General features: G+C 42.7%; 1 protein-coding gene across 1 annotated transcript; it reads right to left on the bottom strand.

The window, feature by feature from the left end:
- Positions 1-4,462: 4,462 nt before the first annotated feature.
- galla-2 (MIP18 family protein galla-2) lies at positions 4,463-18,002 on the bottom strand. The gene is made up of 4 exons (XM_075668772.1): positions 17,728-18,002; positions 12,141-12,220; positions 10,899-11,070; positions 4,463-4,592 (listed from the first exon to the last, which is right to left on the bottom strand). Exons 1-4 carry the CDS (start codon positions 17,852-17,854, stop codon positions 4,498-4,500), a joined length of 474 nt encoding a protein of 157 aa, XP_075524887.1. The 5' UTR covers positions 17,855-18,002; the 3' UTR covers positions 4,463-4,497.
- Between the last annotated feature and the right edge of the window lies 1 nt (position 18,003).

The raw sequence follows: 18,003 nt of genomic DNA, 5'->3' as shown, positions 1-18,003 counted from the left end.
TACACCGCCGCTCGCTGCTAAAGCCTGTTTCACATGCAAGCGATTGAGCGAATGGAGCGAACAGCGGCGCGGCGCTGCGAAGCTTTTCGCGAGGTTTCGTTTCACATGCATTGCCGCCGCGCGTTTTCCGCCGCTGCGAATATCAGTGTTGCTGGCAAAAAAGACGAGACTTTCAGCCAGTTTCGGTAGTTTGCGACTACCAATATAAGCATGGCTTTGTCCCTGCCGCTCAAATCTTTATTTTATAAATACATATCCTGCGCTTAGCAATTATCAATTCGTTGAAAAGCTCTCTTGGCATGTTGCCCGTACCACGTGTAGCAAGTAAATAAACACCGTCCTGTGCGCAGGCTTTCCCGCACTAGTCCTCCACTGGTCACGTGTCGAGACGGGCCGTTCGGAAGCGGTGCTGCCGCTCTGCCGCTGCGACGAAATTCCAACTTGCCCGAACCTCGCCGCTCCCGCCGCTAGTGCCGCCGCCGCCGCTCGAAACAGATTTCTGCGGCGCGGCGGCAGGATTCGCGAGCATTTTCGCTTGCATGTGAAACAGGCTTAAGAGCTGCGCTCTAAAATACGGATGAGGTGGCCGCCGCTGGTGCTTCTAATGCGCTTGTCCTCTCATTGTTAGGATTTGCAGAAGTAAAGCGAAAGTATGGATTAAAAGCCGTGCACGTCCGCGCCAACAAATATGCTGTATGCTTTTAGCCACAATTTTAAGTCAAAAGGTAGAGGCAACTCAAAAGAAACCTGAAATGATGTGGGTAGCAGAACTCTGGTTACGACACTTTACAGGAAGGGCTCTGCACCCCGGAAAGCTTCAGAGGGGGCTCAGGCCCCAGAGCCCCCACTGCAGTCGGCACCTATGATTTGCTGTTTCACTGATTGAAACAGCTCAATGAAGTGGATGATCAGTCTTCATTTGAAAAGAGTGAGTACATTAATAGAAAGTAAGAATTAAATTGTCAACTTGAATATTCACATTAAGCAAAAAGTACTAGTTAAGTCATCTTAAGTAAATTAAATCAGTCATGACTCAATAATGTAAAGAAACACAGGAGGCACTGACACTGTGGCTCAAAAACATTCAGATTTTAACTTTCTTGAGTAGCACAGCAATATGTCAGACTTGTGTATAGCACCAGTGATGCGAAATGCATTTCTTCCAGTAATAAAGAGACATCGAGTGGTGAATATTTTGTTGAATACATGTAAACCTTCAAGCTCTTATTGTAATCATGTAACTGCGTGCTTCTGAAATTTGCTTTTCTTTAATAGCCGATTTTTGTTGTGCTATTACTATTTCTAAATAGCTTCTACACAGACGGCATGGATTATGCACACATTCGTATGTAAGCTTGCAGCTTTTCTATGGTTACCTAATGATGCATTACAAATGCTTTTGTAATACCTTTGTTAGCGATAAATTCTGTTTGTCAATTGGACAACACGGACAAGTGACAAACATGTTGGATGTAGCGAAAACTTGTGAAGTTCTCGCAGCCTTTTTTCTCTTGCCACCAAACTAGTACCGTGTGCTTATGACAACACTTTATCACCAAAGTATGTGAGTGTGTCTTTGTTTATAGTCAGTTCGATTTACAACAGCAGAATAGATTGCCTGTTACTGCTTTTTCATATGGCAGTGTAACCTGAATTGCCTATTAGTGCACACAACATAAGTTACCAGTACTAAGAGGAAGCTTTAGCTCGGGCCCAACTCTGATGCCGCCTATTCAAATACATGTAAAACCCGGAAACGCTTACCCGAGGTAACCCTTGACATACTTTAATGAAATTCATTGCATTTGAGAGAGAAAGTTAAATTCTAGAGACTGTTGGAAATGTAATGATGATTTAAAGCTTGGAATATTTTTGAAGAATTCCCAAACATTTACAAGTTTGAAGAAATAGCCCAAATCCAACTCTACACCAAGATTTTGCAGTTCTGTAAACTGCATCCATTAGAACATCCAAAGTGGACAAATTTGATATATAAATTTACAGTTTATGTGAATTTATTACAACGTTTACAAGGGTCGCAAAAGTCTTGCATATTAGTGGCATACCCGTGAGCCATATACAAGACACCATTTTTGTCTGCTTTAGATGTACTATTAGATGCAATTCACACAATTGTGATATCATTTTTCATTGCCTAGTTGGAGTTGAAAACTTCACAGTTTTTTTTTTATAAATTTCACAATTTCCAACATTTCTCAAGACATCTATGGCCTAAACCGAAAATCCACTTCCAACAATCTCTTGATTTTAACATTTTCTTTTAAATGCAACAAATCTCATCAAACTTGGTGCAGTAGTTGCGAAGAAAAATGATTTCTCATTTCCCATGCATGTATATAGGAGACCCCAAGCTAAAGCTTCCTCTTCAGGAGAACTGTTTCATACTCTGTAGGCTACATGCCAGAATAAAGGAATGGAATAGCCATTCCTGAAATGCCAGTTGGATTAGACTTGGAATTGAAAGGAATTGTGCCACTTCTTCATTCCATGCAATGGGAATGTAATTCACAGCTTCTCAATCTTTGTCGGCATATTTCCTTGCATCACTGACATGCGATGTGGCAAAGCACACACTAGCTTTGCAAAGGAATACTGACGGAAATATTTTGTCTTGCTTTTACTGGTCCATCAGTCAGCCGTTGACTCCACAGTCACGGTACAATGGCCTGAATTAATTGATGCACAGCATATCATTAATTACCTAATCTTGCTGCAACCAGTTTAAAGAATGCTATGTTAAGCAATACTTTGTGGGATAAGTTTGTTGACCAGGCTTCCCCACTAAATGACGAAAATTGGCAGTAATGGTCCCGAGGTGTTGCAAACTCCAGATGCACATGCATCAACTAGCTCAGTGCAGTAGTCACAACCTATACTATGACCATGTCACCGAAACCTCGGCAACAGCCATGTAAGGCTCAATGGTTCACAGAATGAAATTGTTGTTCCGAAAATCTTTTTGGCATTCTGGACTGAGTGTTTGAGACTTAGTGTGGCACAGAGCAATCAGCTGATGGAATAATACTGCAGCTTAAGTTAGCTGGCACACAATATATAGATTCAATAAACAAGGCCGTAAAGATGCCATACACATATGTGATATAAAGGTTATAAACAGGGATACGGTGCCTCAGAAAGGCTGGCCAACGTTTTGATAGGAGGACCTATCTTCGTCAAAGGCGGCCTCGCCATCCTCGGCGTGTTAGTTTTAAAGGGAGTCTCTCCCTTTACAACAAGCCGCCACCGACAACACCCGCACGTGACGTCACTGTACTAACCCTTTAAATCTAACATGCCGAGGATGACAAGACCGCCTTTGACAAAGATAGGTCCTCCTATCAAAACGTTGGCCAGCCATTCTGAGGCACATTATCCGTTTATAACCTTTATACCATAGTGTGCCATTCCATCTGTCAGCCCCTTTCTTGATTTTGGATTTCCATACACATATGTGGCACTTGTGGTCTCCATTGTCGGTTTATGCCCTCGTTTATTTCACACCATTGTATATAATTCATGTCTTATGATGAAAATCATATGTAACCACTGTGCAATAAAATCTGTACAAGACTATGGATTGGCAAGATGACTTTTCCATTGTGTTAAAATTCTGGCAAAGACATTACATTTACAAACAGCCATTTTTTATAATGGCAGCTTTATAGATAACTTCTAATGCATATCAGAACAAGTATGTTTGCTTAAGACAATACTCCACAGCACATGTAAACAAGTTACGTTGCAGAAGTATAGTGTTCTTTGACAGCCGTCACTCATTACATATTCATAACAATGAAAAAAACAAAAACAAATATGCTGGCCTCGTGAAATATTGGGTTTCAACAAGATCTTAAAGCAGAACAAGCCCATCTCCCCCATAATGACCTTTGCCCTTTCCATGAAATGGTCACATTTTCAGCTGTCTGCCACAACACAAGAGCAATGCTGGTAGTTCCACAATTCAGCGTTATCAATCCACCACCAAGTTACCTCAATTATGCATCCCTGTGCAGCCTAGAACATTCAGCTATTGGGCACTAAGCTGCAACAGTGTTTCCCGTGATTTCAATTTTTTGATAGACATGCAAGTAGTCAGTGCAATTTGCAATAAACATATGGACCACGTCAACATTTTAATTGCAGGTTAACTTTTTATGTCAAGCACTTGAGGCTAAGAGATGTCATGCCTTTACAATGTTAAAACATTAGTGGAAGGAGCCACCAAGTGTAGTAAAGCTGAATATGTTCAATTGTACATGCCCTACACTTAACCTCATCATGAAGTTGTTGCGAGAAGCAAAAATGTTAATGCTGAATTGGCACTTTTTAGTGCCCTACTGTTGTATGTACATCCTTGATAGCTGCAGCATCCAGTTTTCCTATGAATAATATTGGCTACTTCAAAGTGGTTAACAAAAAGTACAGAAATGACATACTGGCACAATGTATTTAAAATATGTTTTATTCTCAGTGTCCTCAATGCATAAGAAGGCATCTGTTAACAACCTGTAGAAGGTGCGAGTTCTCTAATGCAGCAGCAACTCGCTCTTTGTCATCCAACTGCTTGTTGACTGTAAGAAATGCACCAAATGAGCAAGGTCAGTCACATGCAGCAATACAGTTCAGCAATACAATCCAGCTTTCTGTCCCTGCTCCCAGCATTTCTCATGCATAAAATGCAGAAATAAAATTGAATTTTAAAAAAATTCGAAAAAGGGTTGCTACATTAGACTATACTGGCGCCTACAATGCCTAAGAGCATAAATTACATCAATATGCACTTTCCACATCTTTTCCTAGCATTACTGACCAAGCATCAATGATAACAATAAATACTCGACAGCGCTCATCCTGTGTCCTCCCTTGTCCGTGTTTTTTGGCGCTGTTTTAAATATGAATGATCCGTATTAACTAGCTCGCACCCAAACCCTTCTGACAGCGCTCGTCCTCTGTCCTCCCTTGTACGTGTTTTTTGGCGCTGTTTTAAATATGAATGATCTGCACCAAGTAGCTTGCACCCAAACCCTTCTGACAGCGCTCGTCCTGTGTCCTCCTTTGTCCATGTTTTTTGGCGCTGTTTTAAATATGAATGATCCGTACCAACTAGCTCACACCCAAACCCTTCTGACAGCGCTCGTCCTGTGTCCTCCCTTGTCCGTGTTTTTTGGCGCTGTTTTAAATATGAATGATCCGTACCAACTAGCTTGCACCCAAACCCTTCTGACAGCGCTCGTCCTGTGTCCTCCCTTGTCCGTGTTTTTTGGCGCTGTTTTAAATATGAATGATCCGTACCAAGTAGCTCGCACCCAAACCCTTCTGACAGCGCTCGTCCTGTGTCCTCCCTTGTCCGTGTTTTTTGGCGCTGTTTTAAACATGAATGATCCGTATTAACTAGCTCGCATCCAAACCCTTCTGACAGCGCTCGTCTTCTGTCCTCCCTTGTACGTGTTTTTTGGCGCTGTTTTAAATATGAATGATCCGTACCAACTAGCTCGCACCCAAATCCTTCTGACAGCGCTCGTCCTGTGTCCTCCCTTGTCCGTGTTTTTTGGCGCTGTTTTAAACATGAATGATCCGTATTAACTAGCTCGCATCCAAACCCTTCTGACAGCGCTCGTCTTCTGTCCTCCCTTGTACGTGTTTTTTTTGGCGCTGTTTTAAATATGAATGATCCGTACCAAGTAGCTCACACCCAAACCCTTCTGACAGCGCTCGTCCTGTGTCCTCCCTTGTCCGTGTTTTTTGGCGCTGTTTTAAACATGAATGATCCGTATTAACTAGCTCGCATCCAAACCCTTCTGACAGCGCTCGTCTTCTGTCCTCCCTTGTACGTGTTTTTTGGCGCTGTTTTAAATATGAATGATCCGTACCAAGTAGCTCGCACCCAAACCCTTCTGACAGCGCTCGTCCTGTGTCCTCCCTTGTCCGTGTTTTTTGGCGCTGTTTTAAACATGAATGATCCGTATTAACTAGCTCGCATCCAAACCCTTCTGACAGCGCTCGTCTTCTGTCCTCCCTTGTACGTGTTTTTTGGCGCTGTTTTAAATATGAATGATCCGTACCAAGTAGCTCGCACCCAAACCCTTCTGACAGCGCTCGTCCTGTGTCCTCCCTTGTACGTGTTTTTTGGCGCTGTTTTAAATATGAATGATCCGTACCAAGTAGCTCGCACCCAAACCCTTCTGACAGCGCTCGTCCTGTGTCCTCCCTTGTCCGTGTTTTTTGGCGCTGTTTTAAACATGAATGATCCGTATTAACTAGCTCGCATCCAAACCCTTCTGACAGCGCTCGTCTTCTGTCCTCCCTTGTACGTGTTTTTTGGCGCTGTTTTAAATATGAATGATCCGTACCAAGTAGCTCGCACCCAAACCCTTCTGACAGCGCTCGTCCTGTGTCCTCCCTTGTCCGTGTTTTTTGGCGCTGTTTTAAACATGAATGATCCGTATTAACTAGCTCGCATCCAAACCCTTCTGACAGCGCTCGTCTTCTGTCCTCCCTTGTACGTGTTTTTTGGCGCTGTTTTAAATATGAATGATCCGTACCAAGTAGCTCGCACCCAAACCCTTCTGACAGCGCTCGTCCTGTGTCCTCCCTTGTACGTGTTTTTTGGCGCTGTTTTAAATATGAATGATCCGTACCAAGTAGCTCGCACCCAAACCCTTCTGACAGCGCTCGTCCTGTGTCCTCCCTTGTCCGTGTTTTTTGGCGCTGTTTTAAACATGAATGATCCGTATTAACTAGCTCGCATCCAAACCCTTCTGACAGCGCTCGTCTTCTGTCCTCCCTTGTACGTGTTTTTTGGCGCTGTTTTAAATATGAATGATCCGTACCAAGTAGCTCGCACCCAAACCCTTCTGACAGCGCTCGTCCTGTGTCCTCCCTTGTCCGTGTTTTTTGGCGCTGTTTTAAACATGAATGATCCGTATTAACTAGCTCGCATCCAAACCCTTCTGACAGCGCTCGTCTTCTGTCCTCCCTTGTACGTGTTTTTTGGCGCTGTTTTAAATATGAATGATCCGTACCAACTAGCTTGCACCCAAATCCTTCTGACAGCGCTCGTCCTGTGTCCTCCCTTGTCCGTGTTTTTTGGCGCTGTTTTAGATATGAATGATCCGTACCAACTAGCTCGCACCCAAACCCTTCTGAATAAGTACTAGGTTCAGCATGGAATGAATGTAATGGAAGCATGGAATGAATACAATGAAATTCCTTTACAACGAAGAGCTTGGGACTTGCAAAAATCCATCATATACAGGTCACTTTGTTGTAAAGATCACACACCATACTAGTCCCAACAGAGCAGGCTAAGCATGCTCAACTAAAGAAAACCTTTATTTAACATGAATTAAAGAGACATTTAGTAAAATAAGTTGCAAATATTTATGTGGACACCCATCTCACAGAAAGTGTGACTGCAGCCAAAACTTATTGCACCGAAGTACAGGGCATGCTCTGTGGCAAAACATGGGAGCGACGTGAGATACCTGCAGATGGTGGGACGCCGCTATCGCCTCCCTTGCAGTGAAAATTGTTGGTTCATTTACAGGCTCTTCACCACTGTTGGCTTCATTGACATTTGCATTGTTTCTGCCCTACATTGCTTTGAAGACGTCAGTTGTCAGTTCCGATTACATCATTTTATCAACTGTGACGTATTTGTCAGCTGTCACACCCACCACTGTGTCGCAACAAGCAGTGTACAAATTGAGTGATTACTGGAGCAGTGCAGCGGGACTGTAATGCTCACTGACATCGGCACACTCGCCAAGTACGCTGCTAGTGCTGCTGTTAGCACTATTCCATAGCGCAGCTCACTGGTGTCTGCAAAGGAAAGTGGCCGCACTGGCACATGGCATTCGTTGTAAAGCAACAAATCAGCCATTGGGGACGGCTAAGTTCCTCCTTTGTACAGGCAAATTCGTTGTAGTGGTTTTCGTTGTAGAGGCATTCACAATACATATGAAAGATAGGAATCTGGCTCGGGCATAATGAATCCTTCATTATACAGGTCATTTTGTAGTACTAGAGGCATTCGTTGTCGAGGTGTATGACTCTAGTTTGGTAGTGATCCTACAGGTACAAAGTCCTTATTGCCCACTTATACGCTATGGCAATGCATCTACATTAGAAGTGACGGTGAGCTCTGATGAAATAAGCAGCACTATACATCATATATACACTACTGTCTGTAGTTCCTGCTTTTAATTGTGTCAGTAAGGTAAAAAATTATATTTACAAGAGATTGAAAATATCCTTGTTTTTTGTTACAGACAATCTTCATCTAACTTTAATGACAATATACCCATGAACATCCCTCCTCACAAGCAGTCAATTTAGCCATAATAATTTTACATACAAAGGCAACAGTCACCTATGCCTCTGACCACTGCTCTTTCACTCCAAATAAAACTCTTCCACTTTAGAGACATCTCCAACACTAATTTGAAGAAAAACAGGTTGAAGCTGCTCAGAATCCATACCTTTCAGAATTAAGCGATTCTTGTCTTAGCATGTGCAAGGTTAATATGAGCCTTTTATTTGCTGCAAATAAGTTTAACAGGGCTCCCAATTCCCACATTCATGGTTCAGAAAACTCTCTCAATGCACAAACATTTTTATGGCCTCTCGCTATGCAGACAAACTATAACACTGCCATATGGAAGGCATAACTTTGTTTAAGGTGATCAGTAAAAGAAAACACTGCTTGTTCGAATGCCACCTACACGCTTTCTTACACCTTCTATACCCAACAACAACTTTCTGTGGCAGCACAGCCAAAACTACATGCATGTGCTCGCACGTGCAGAACTTCTGCTCTTGGGTTACTATGCCAAGTAGTACCGAAGTTTTGCTGGCAGTTTACAGGACCAGGAAAACCAGACATGGAAAGCTAGAAAACTAGGAACAACAGCAAGAAACAAAAATTATTTTCCTAAGAAATATTTTTATTTGCTATGAAACAAATCTTGAACAAAGAACACACACAAATGGTATGGTCTGTTTTATGGTATGTAGCTCACAGTTGCTGACTACATGCAGATGCACAGTAAAAAAATGTATGCTTTGGGTGCATAGCTTTCACTGTGCTGCCACAGAAAGTTGTCGCCGGGTATAGTTCACTTTTCAACAAGTGTGCAGCAAGAACATGGCATGCAATAGTTTCTGGACTGTGTAAACTAAAGAAAGTACCTTAACCCATTTATTTGACTCATCACCTTAATGAAAAACACAAGCCATATGCACCAGGTTCATGAATAGGAAAGCCAAGTTTTTACTCTTGCATATGTAGCAGTACCCTTCTCGTGTATGAAATAAAATTTGAACATGACCACTGCTCTTCAGGCTCACTAGACACAAAGGAAGGAACATTGACCAACAGCCTTCACAATGCCTACCTACAGTTCGTGACCATTAACAGCTTGGTCTGCCTATAATATTGCAGCAAAAATTTCGTTTTTAGCGAACCCAGCTATACCTGGCTATCAGCTACAAGGGAGAAAATTTGGGAAAATTTTCCCTAGCTAATGCACATACAAGTACAGCGTACTTTGCAGTAGCGATGCATGCGGGTGGCAGTGCACTGCATAACAATTTTTTCCACCCGCTTAATTAACAAAAGTGCGAAAGTACACTTTTTCCTAAGGAACGAACACACTAGTGGCAAGCTTTTCGCAACGGCGTACTGCATGAAGCCCTGCTGACTTAACAGAGCGTTTTCTGGGCGATCACACCAGTAGCTCACACCATCCACCGTTGTAGCTCAGTTGCCAAGCAAGTGCCACCAGGATTAACCCACTCTGCTTCAAAGCTGTAGTGTATGCCGCTTCAACAACTACCAACCATTGCAATATGCATTGCTTTGACGGCACTTTCTTTTTCATCATATCACTTTGCAAAAAAAAGCGGATACGTTGCTATTCACAGCGTCCAGGCTGAGAAGTGCCTAATGCTGTTGAGCAAGGCGGCTGGACGTGAGCTGCAAGTTGAACTTGCCTCACGTAGCAGCTCTCATTCATGCTACAGGTTTGTCAGTGGCAGTAACTTGTCACACAAAATAAACTGACATTAGTTCATTTTATCAACCATTCCTTTGCATAAAAAAAGGATTGTAGCTGTTGTTTGAGTCACCAATGGCAGCGACACACTGAGGCTGGCCAGCCACTAATTTTTTTTTCTTCTGTTTTCTCTCTCTCTCTTTGCCAATAGGAAAATCTTGTTGTTACATGGTGAAACAACTGCAATTTGCCAAGAGCCAGCAATAGGATAACAACAGGCAGCAAAACACTGTGCTGCTGGGTGTTCATATGATTACTGTGAAAATATAATTAGTGTTTACTTATTTAATATTTGTATCATTCTTGGAATTGCCTCCAGTTTCCGATATTCAAACACTCGCAACATATCACGGCTCTAATGTTGTACAAAACGTACTTCACATATAACGCACCCTTCGAGCTTGATTATTACGGTCCGTAGTAATGAGCGTCAACTATTTTTCCCAGTTCAAGTGGCTATTGCACACTATGCTTTGTTTCTACAGCCTTTCATTCAGCTCTTTGCGACAGATTTCTACAATGCACAAATGATATGCTTTAACGTGCAGAAACAACATTTAATGGCTCAGAATAGCTTTTAGAAAGACCAGATGCTACAATTAAAAAAAATAAAATGTAACAGCAACTAAACTTTGCATAATTCATGAACACCAATCTCTGCATCTAGATTCTTCAATCCTTTGCTGTAGTTAAACTTTACTTAGGTTTCATATCTACGAGATTTCCAGAGATTATAAGTGTTCAGAAAAAAAAAAAAGCTTACGCCATATTATTATATCAGTCAGTATATTTTGTGTTCACATTTAGTAACAGAGTACTTACTTGCCGATTCTGACACATGAGTGCCAGGAAGAATCCGAACGTCCAATTTGAATACAGGTGGCAAGCTACGAAGCAGCTTTACTCTGATGGCAAGCCCAATTAGTGTTGCCATGCTGCAGTGTGGTATTGTTGGGCGAAAGGCCACATCAACTGCAGACTTGTCCAGGTCCACCTGTGAAGCCACACATAGGAACAACCATAGGCGGAAAGCTTTCAATATCCTGGGGTGGAGGGGGGGGGGGGGCACCAGCTTTCTGAACCCCATATATATATATATATATATTTCTTGCACTTGAGAAACTTCGTGTGACTCACGAAAAATTGTTCACTGAAGTGATGGCCTTATATGAGAATTTACAAGACCTCATAGGAGACAGTTCAATTTCACAGCCCAAGTCCTCTACCACCTCCAAGAATCTGGCATCTCTCGGTGGTGTAATCTTCCTTCGTCTAATTTTAGTATACTTCACTATCACTAATACTGCTTCGCCTTTCCGGCAAAACTGCAGCCTCTCTCTCTCCCTCTTTTTTGTGAGTCTGAGTATAAGTGCTCCTGCGCATGACTGCTATTGATTCTGATTTCGAGTGAATCCGGCTTTGCCTCATTTCAGTTACTGAGTGAATTATACAGGGTGTTCCAACTATCATGCACCAAGACTTAAAAATGCTCAAGAAAACCTAGTGCATATTGTTTCCTCTACAGTGGAGTAGCCGCCAGTAATTCTTTCGTTCTGGAAAGTTAATTCGACAATTGCAATTAATTATCTAATTCGAGAAGTACAGTCCTAATTATCAAAGTATCAATGAGGCATTTGTAGGCACCCCCAAATGACATCTACTACAACATTTTCAGCAACATACTAATTGTATGCAATTTTTTCCAACTGACAAACAAACCTCACGAAATATGAAAAAGACCAGGTGACTGCACTCCCACTCGCATCATAAAGCTGTGCCTTCAAATAAGCTGATTGAAAGCAATTGCATTGCCTGTCGCAAACCTGAGGAGACCAACAATACCTAGGAGCATGAATGACATCAATATGCACTATTCATGTTTTTTCCTAGCATTACTGGCCAAACATCAGCTATACTAAATGCGGCCTGGAATGAAAAAGCAGATAGTTAGTTAGTGATCCTACTAGTACAAATAATCCACTTTGCCCACATATGTGTGTGGCAATGGAACTATATATGCCTCTACACATGCTAACAGGCACAAAATAAGGTTTGTCTACTCACTGTAATGTTCTTTTCATCAACCACATTCAATTCTTCCAAAGTGAGAGGATGTTCAGGATCATTGATCGACCGTATATGATGTGCAGGAAGTCAAGGATGGCACACAAAAAAACTGTGACGTGCATTATACTACAGTTATCAGCAAAACCTGAGAGGAGCAATCTGCTTTCACAAAAAAGCCTGCAACATGGCAATGCGTATCTGAATGTCAGTCGCATTTATGGTTCTATTCTACAGTGTTTATTTCTAGAAAGATTGTGCAGTTGTTTCTGCTGTCTTGCTTTCTCCACACAGGTTACAAAAGCAGTGCTTAACAGTTTAAAAAAGAGAGTCTAGAATGTCATTATTAGGTCCAAACAATGCCTAACCTGCATGGAGTGCCCTTGTACACAATGCATATTGTTGATTTTGATCACCGCATATATAAGCTGTGCAACATAGGACAGGCATGAAACAAGAACAGGGTGAGTGGTGCTCTACAATAAACTTTTCATAAAATAAAAAATAAAGTGAAAAAAAAAGGCAGATCCTACACACTGTAGGAATTGCTTTATATGAAGCTTTCTTTTAAATCTGCAAGGAATGCTGTTGTCATTTAGCAACCATTTGCAAGTACAACGAAGTTAGATACATTCGCACTGAGAAATTCCTTGCTCAACGTAAACTTGTGGTGCTCATCACCACAGATGGCAGAAACTAGTCTATTGTACGCACTAAGCACTGAAGTGAACTTATCCTGCACAAGTCGTTTCTCGAATTACATTTTGTACCCATAAATGACACGGTCAGGTTCTGCTGCTGGATCATCCCTGCGTATTGGCGCTTAGCTTCATCGTTACCAGCAAGTGTACACTGGCATTTCAAGTTTTTCACTGCATATAAAAGCCACTCCGCTTTGCGTATCTGGTAAAAAATATTGACTGCACTTCTCTGAGCCCATTGTTGTCACTCATAGCGTCTCCACTTCTCATTTACAAGCTAGCATGTGCACGCCTTCTAAACCACACTTTGCTGCATATCGAAGGTCTTCCTGCTCTGCTCAATGCTTCTTCCCAAGCCTCCATCTGTACTGTACTCAATGCATGCTTCAACCCTATTTTGTATGTCTTGGAGCCCATCTCTGTGCTCGGCTTATAATGTCCTTCAGTGCTCCAAGCTGCCTCGGTTAGTACTATCTCCAGGACAGCCAGCAGCCACAAAGTGAGAAAAAGAGGCTAAGAAAGCTTTGCATTAAAAGTGGTACTGTCACTAACCAAGCTTACTAGTCAACTACCACGACAATGTGGCTAACAATGATCATTTGAACCCTGACCCTTACTGACCCACCATGCAAGACAGCAGCCAGTAGCCAGCAGAGCCCTAACCCTTTGTTTCCCACCAGGCAAGACAGCTGTCGGCAACCACAAACTGGCGGAAAAGGCTTTGCCTTAATATTCCATGTTTTTGTCCAAACTGTAATGCAGTTCAGCACAATGCGTTGGCAGGCTAGTTGGTATGAATCCATGAATACTTTGTTTAGCACAAAACAACAGACACAAGAAAGACAACAGGGCAAGGCGCTACTCTCAATTGACATCATTTTATTGCGTCACTCCTTTATAGACAGCTGAAACTAGAGGAACATGCGCACTGAGCACCATGTGGTGGAACCACCAACATCCGATCACAAGAGCGCACTCATGCGTCAGAATCCAAAAAACCATATTCAGCACTGTACAAGGTTACGGAAGGTTACGGAAGGCACACTAGTGCACTGTGACCTCAATGACTGAATGAAGAACGCTTCCGATAACTCTCGGGCGGTGGTGTCACGGCTCTTTTTCAAAATCGTGGTATCACGAAACATGGGTTTGCACTTGCATATTTTGCAATGCTGAGCCAAATGGGAACCTGTGCTTGTTGGTATGGATCGCTCATGTTCTCTAACGCGCTCGTTAACACAGCGGCCTGACTGCCCTACATACACTTGGCCACGTGACAAGGGAATTTATATACCACACCGACGCTGCAATCTAAAAACTTCGCGTGGTTCTTTTCACAATCTGGTTTTTTTACTTGTTTTAGAAATGCGGCTGCACAACATTGACAGTTTCTGAGGAGCAGAAAACACTACCGGAATTTGGTATCTAGCGGCGACATCCTTTAGATTGTGAGCCACTCTATGGCAATACGGCACAACTTCAGGCCTCTTCTTTTGTGTAATACAGTTACTTCTGTGCCGCTTCCCTGTCAGTTTCTGAAGCAATACCTCCGAGATTGACGTCACCACCACACTTGGGTAACCAAGCCTATTTAACTGTGCAATGAAACTCAGATTCACAGAGTGATGACAAGATTTCATTAACGAAGATTCTAGACACATCAAAGTAATGGCGCATTCCACAATTTGAGCGCGCAGACGCGTAAGGTAAAGGTTCCTTACGTGTATGTGGCGAGTACATCTGACAGGTGTGGCCTGTTTGTAAGGATAGCTGCAAATCTAAAAACTGGAGGTCACGTATGGCGAATGTGTCGGATTCTTCGTTCTGAAATTTGGCACTAGGTACGCCTTTTGTACGACTTGTTGAGGGCTGTCTGCTACTTGCGCGATGAGTCTATTGTGGCCGAGAAGAAGTTTCGTTTCTACAGTCGTCTATCAACTCAGACTACAGAATTCTGGTGGACACAGGTGCTGCTACTCCTCCGGTCCAGACTCCCGCGCAGAAAGGAAAAAACGTAACCTGTCATCGCTGGTTTCCAGGTACTCGGTGACGTCAGGCTTCCTGACGAAGTTGTTGCACTGTTAAAGAATGGGCTGAAGTTTAGCACGGAACCAAGAATTCCTGCACATGAGCTACTGGCCTTGAACAGGCGCACCACAAGGAAAGCAGGACTAGAGGACCAGGAGCGGTGCCTCCTCGATGGGGTGGATTGCCTTCGCAGGACCGTCACCGGGAACGCGCCACCTTCGACAGCTGTGATCAAAAGAACAGTGTCTTTCTTTAGAGACAATGAACTTCGGCTGTTACTGAGTGACAAAGAGGGCGGTTTCGTGATAGCTCTGTCTGCTGTCTTCAACAAAAAAGCCATTCAAGCTGTCAACAAGAACTTCATTCTGCCAAATGAGAAAGCTCAGAAGGTAAAACGCAAAGCCATTTCTTTGTTGGAAAATATAGGCCTCACCAAGACTGTTAAAGATGTAAAACAATGTAAGGTGCTTGCTTTAGAGGTTTTTTTCACTGCAAAAACGCACAAACCGGATGTGCCTTTCCATACAATAGTCAGTGAAAACAACTGGTGGCAGGTTTTGGTTAGCCGCTCTTTGCAAAAACAGTTGAAGAATTTAACTATTGACGATTCTTATGGCATAAAGAATTCTTTCGATGTTGTTTCCTTTCTGGTAGACAACCATTCCGTAGCTGACATTTTTTCTGTTGACATCGAAGATCTTTACTATTCAATACCGCATGATGAGCTATTTCGCAGTGTAATGACGTGCATCGAAGAAAGTGGTGAGGTAGATTTTCGCAATGCGACCGGGTTGTCATTGGAAAATTTCATGTGCCTTCTTGAATTTTATCTAAGTGCAACTTTTATCTGGTTCGAAGATAACCTTTTATTCAGAAAAATGGTGTGTGTATTGGTTCGTATGAGGCGCTTGCTCTTCGTAATATTTTTTTATCATTTGTCGACCGCGCTCTTAAGAGTGCCTTAAACAATGACTCTGTTCAAATTTTTAGACATGTTGACGATTTTCTTGTTGTGATAAAACAGACTAACAACGAATGCTCCGTTACGGTAGCTGACATTTTAACTCTGTTCGACGACAATGGCAAAGGTTTAACTTTCACACATGAGCTGTCTAGGAATGGTAAACTCCAGTTTTTAGATTTGCAGCTATCCTTACAAACAGGCCACGCCTGTTGGATGTAATCGCCACATGCACGTAAGGAACTTTTACCTTGCGTGCCTGCGCACTCAAAGATTGTGAAATGCGCCATTGCTTTGATGTGTCAAGAATCTTCGTTAATGAAATCTTGTCATCACTCTGTGAACCCGAGTTTCACTGCACAGTTAAATAGGCTTGGTTACCCAAGTGTGGTGGTGACGTCAGTCTCGGAGGTATTGCTTCAGAAACTGAAAGGGAAGCGGCACAAAAGTAACTGTATTACACAAAAGAAAAGGCCTGAAGTTGTGCAGTATTGCCATAGAGTGGCTCACAATCTAAAGAATGTCGCCACTAGATACCAAATTCCGGTAGTGTTTTCTGCTCCTCAGAAACTGTCAATGTTGTGCAGCCGCATTTCTAAAACAAGTAAAAAAACCAGATTGTGAAAAGAACCACGCAAAGTTTGTAGATTGCAGCGTCGGTGTGGTATATAAGATTCCCTTGTCATGTGGCCAAGTGTATGTAGCGCAGTCAGGCCGCTGTGTTAACGAGCACCTTAGGGAACATGAGCGATCCATACCAACAAGCACAGGTTCCCATTTGGCTCAGCATTGCAAAATATGCAAGTGCAAACCCATGTTTCGTGTTACCACGATTTTGAAAAAGAGCCGTGACACCACCGCCCGAGAGTTATCGGAAGCGTTCTTCATTCAGTCATTGAGGTCACAGTGCACTAGTGTGCCTTCCGTAACCTTCCGTAACCTTGTACAGTGCTGAATATGGTTTTTTGGATTCTGACGCATGAGTGCGCTCTTGTGATCAGATGTTGGTGGTTCCATCACATGGTGCTCAGTGCGCATGTTCCTCTCATTTCAGCGGTCTATAAAGGAGTGACGCAATAAAATGATGTCAGTTGAGAGTAGCGCCTTTTCCTGTCGTCTTTCTTGTGTCTGTTGTTTTGCGCTAAACAAAGCATTCATGTAATGCAGTTACAGTGATAGCAAACACAACAATGCACACAATACGAGTCTGTTGCTTTGTGCAATGTTCACTGCAGTAAACATCTGCGCATTAATGATGGCAAGGTTCTGAATGATCTGCATATCTGTCTTTTTGAAGCAAGCCCTTCCATGTAGCTAGCTCATCAAATAGGACACAGTAGAGTTAGCATGTGCCCAGCGTGAACCCATGCAGAGGCTTGCATTGTAAGAGTACTTGCATGCGCCTGTACATGGCCTCGCTGGACAATCCTCACTGTTTATAGGTAAAAGTGAGTGTAGGCAAGCAACTGTGCTTCAGCGTGTCATAACTTTCTGACAAAGGTTGAAGCCAAAGGAAATGAGCGGTGAGACAGGTCATGATCAGAAGGTATCGGAAAAGTTAAAACAATTTTCATTTGTGCTGTTCTTGCTGTAACTGTTAAAATGTAGCGAAACTGAAGTACTATATCACGAAGTGGTGATGTACATTCAAGGTTAAGGGGACGGACACTTACACATTAAGCTGTCTGTGGCGACTTATGCCACGACTAAAACCATAATTACAGATTTCTACGCGGTATTTTCACGCTCCGAAACCGACATTTTTTTTTTTTTTTTCTCGCTTACGACATGTTTTGCGGCTACAATAGACAAGCGTTTGTGTACCCTTTACAGCGTTTCACGTTTAAAACACATTGCCATACATCAGAAAACGCGTACAAATCATGTGAAAGGATATCGAAAATCTCCCGCGAGTCAATTTCATCTTCAATTTCATCGTTGAGTTCGTCAGCTGTTGTCACCCTGTCCTTTGCCTTTTCGTAGGTTGACGGAGCAATATTATCCAAACTGTCGCCGCGGGCCATACTCGTCGAGCTCACTGTATCGCGGGGACCATAAACATGCGCATAAATCTCTAAATTTTCAGCGAACGTGCTCCTCAAATGTCACTATAGCATCACTCCAGAGAAGCATACGCACTCTAATACACACAGCGCACATGCAAATTGTTGTC

Source organism: Dermacentor variabilis, chromosome 1 (assembly GCF_050947875.1).
Source record: "Dermacentor variabilis isolate Ectoservices chromosome 1, ASM5094787v1, whole genome shotgun sequence".
NCBI lineage: Eukaryota > Metazoa > Arthropoda > Arachnida > Ixodida > Ixodidae > Dermacentor > Dermacentor variabilis.
Note: the sequence above shows the minus strand (reverse complement) of the source record. Positions and strands in the feature narration are given on the sequence as shown.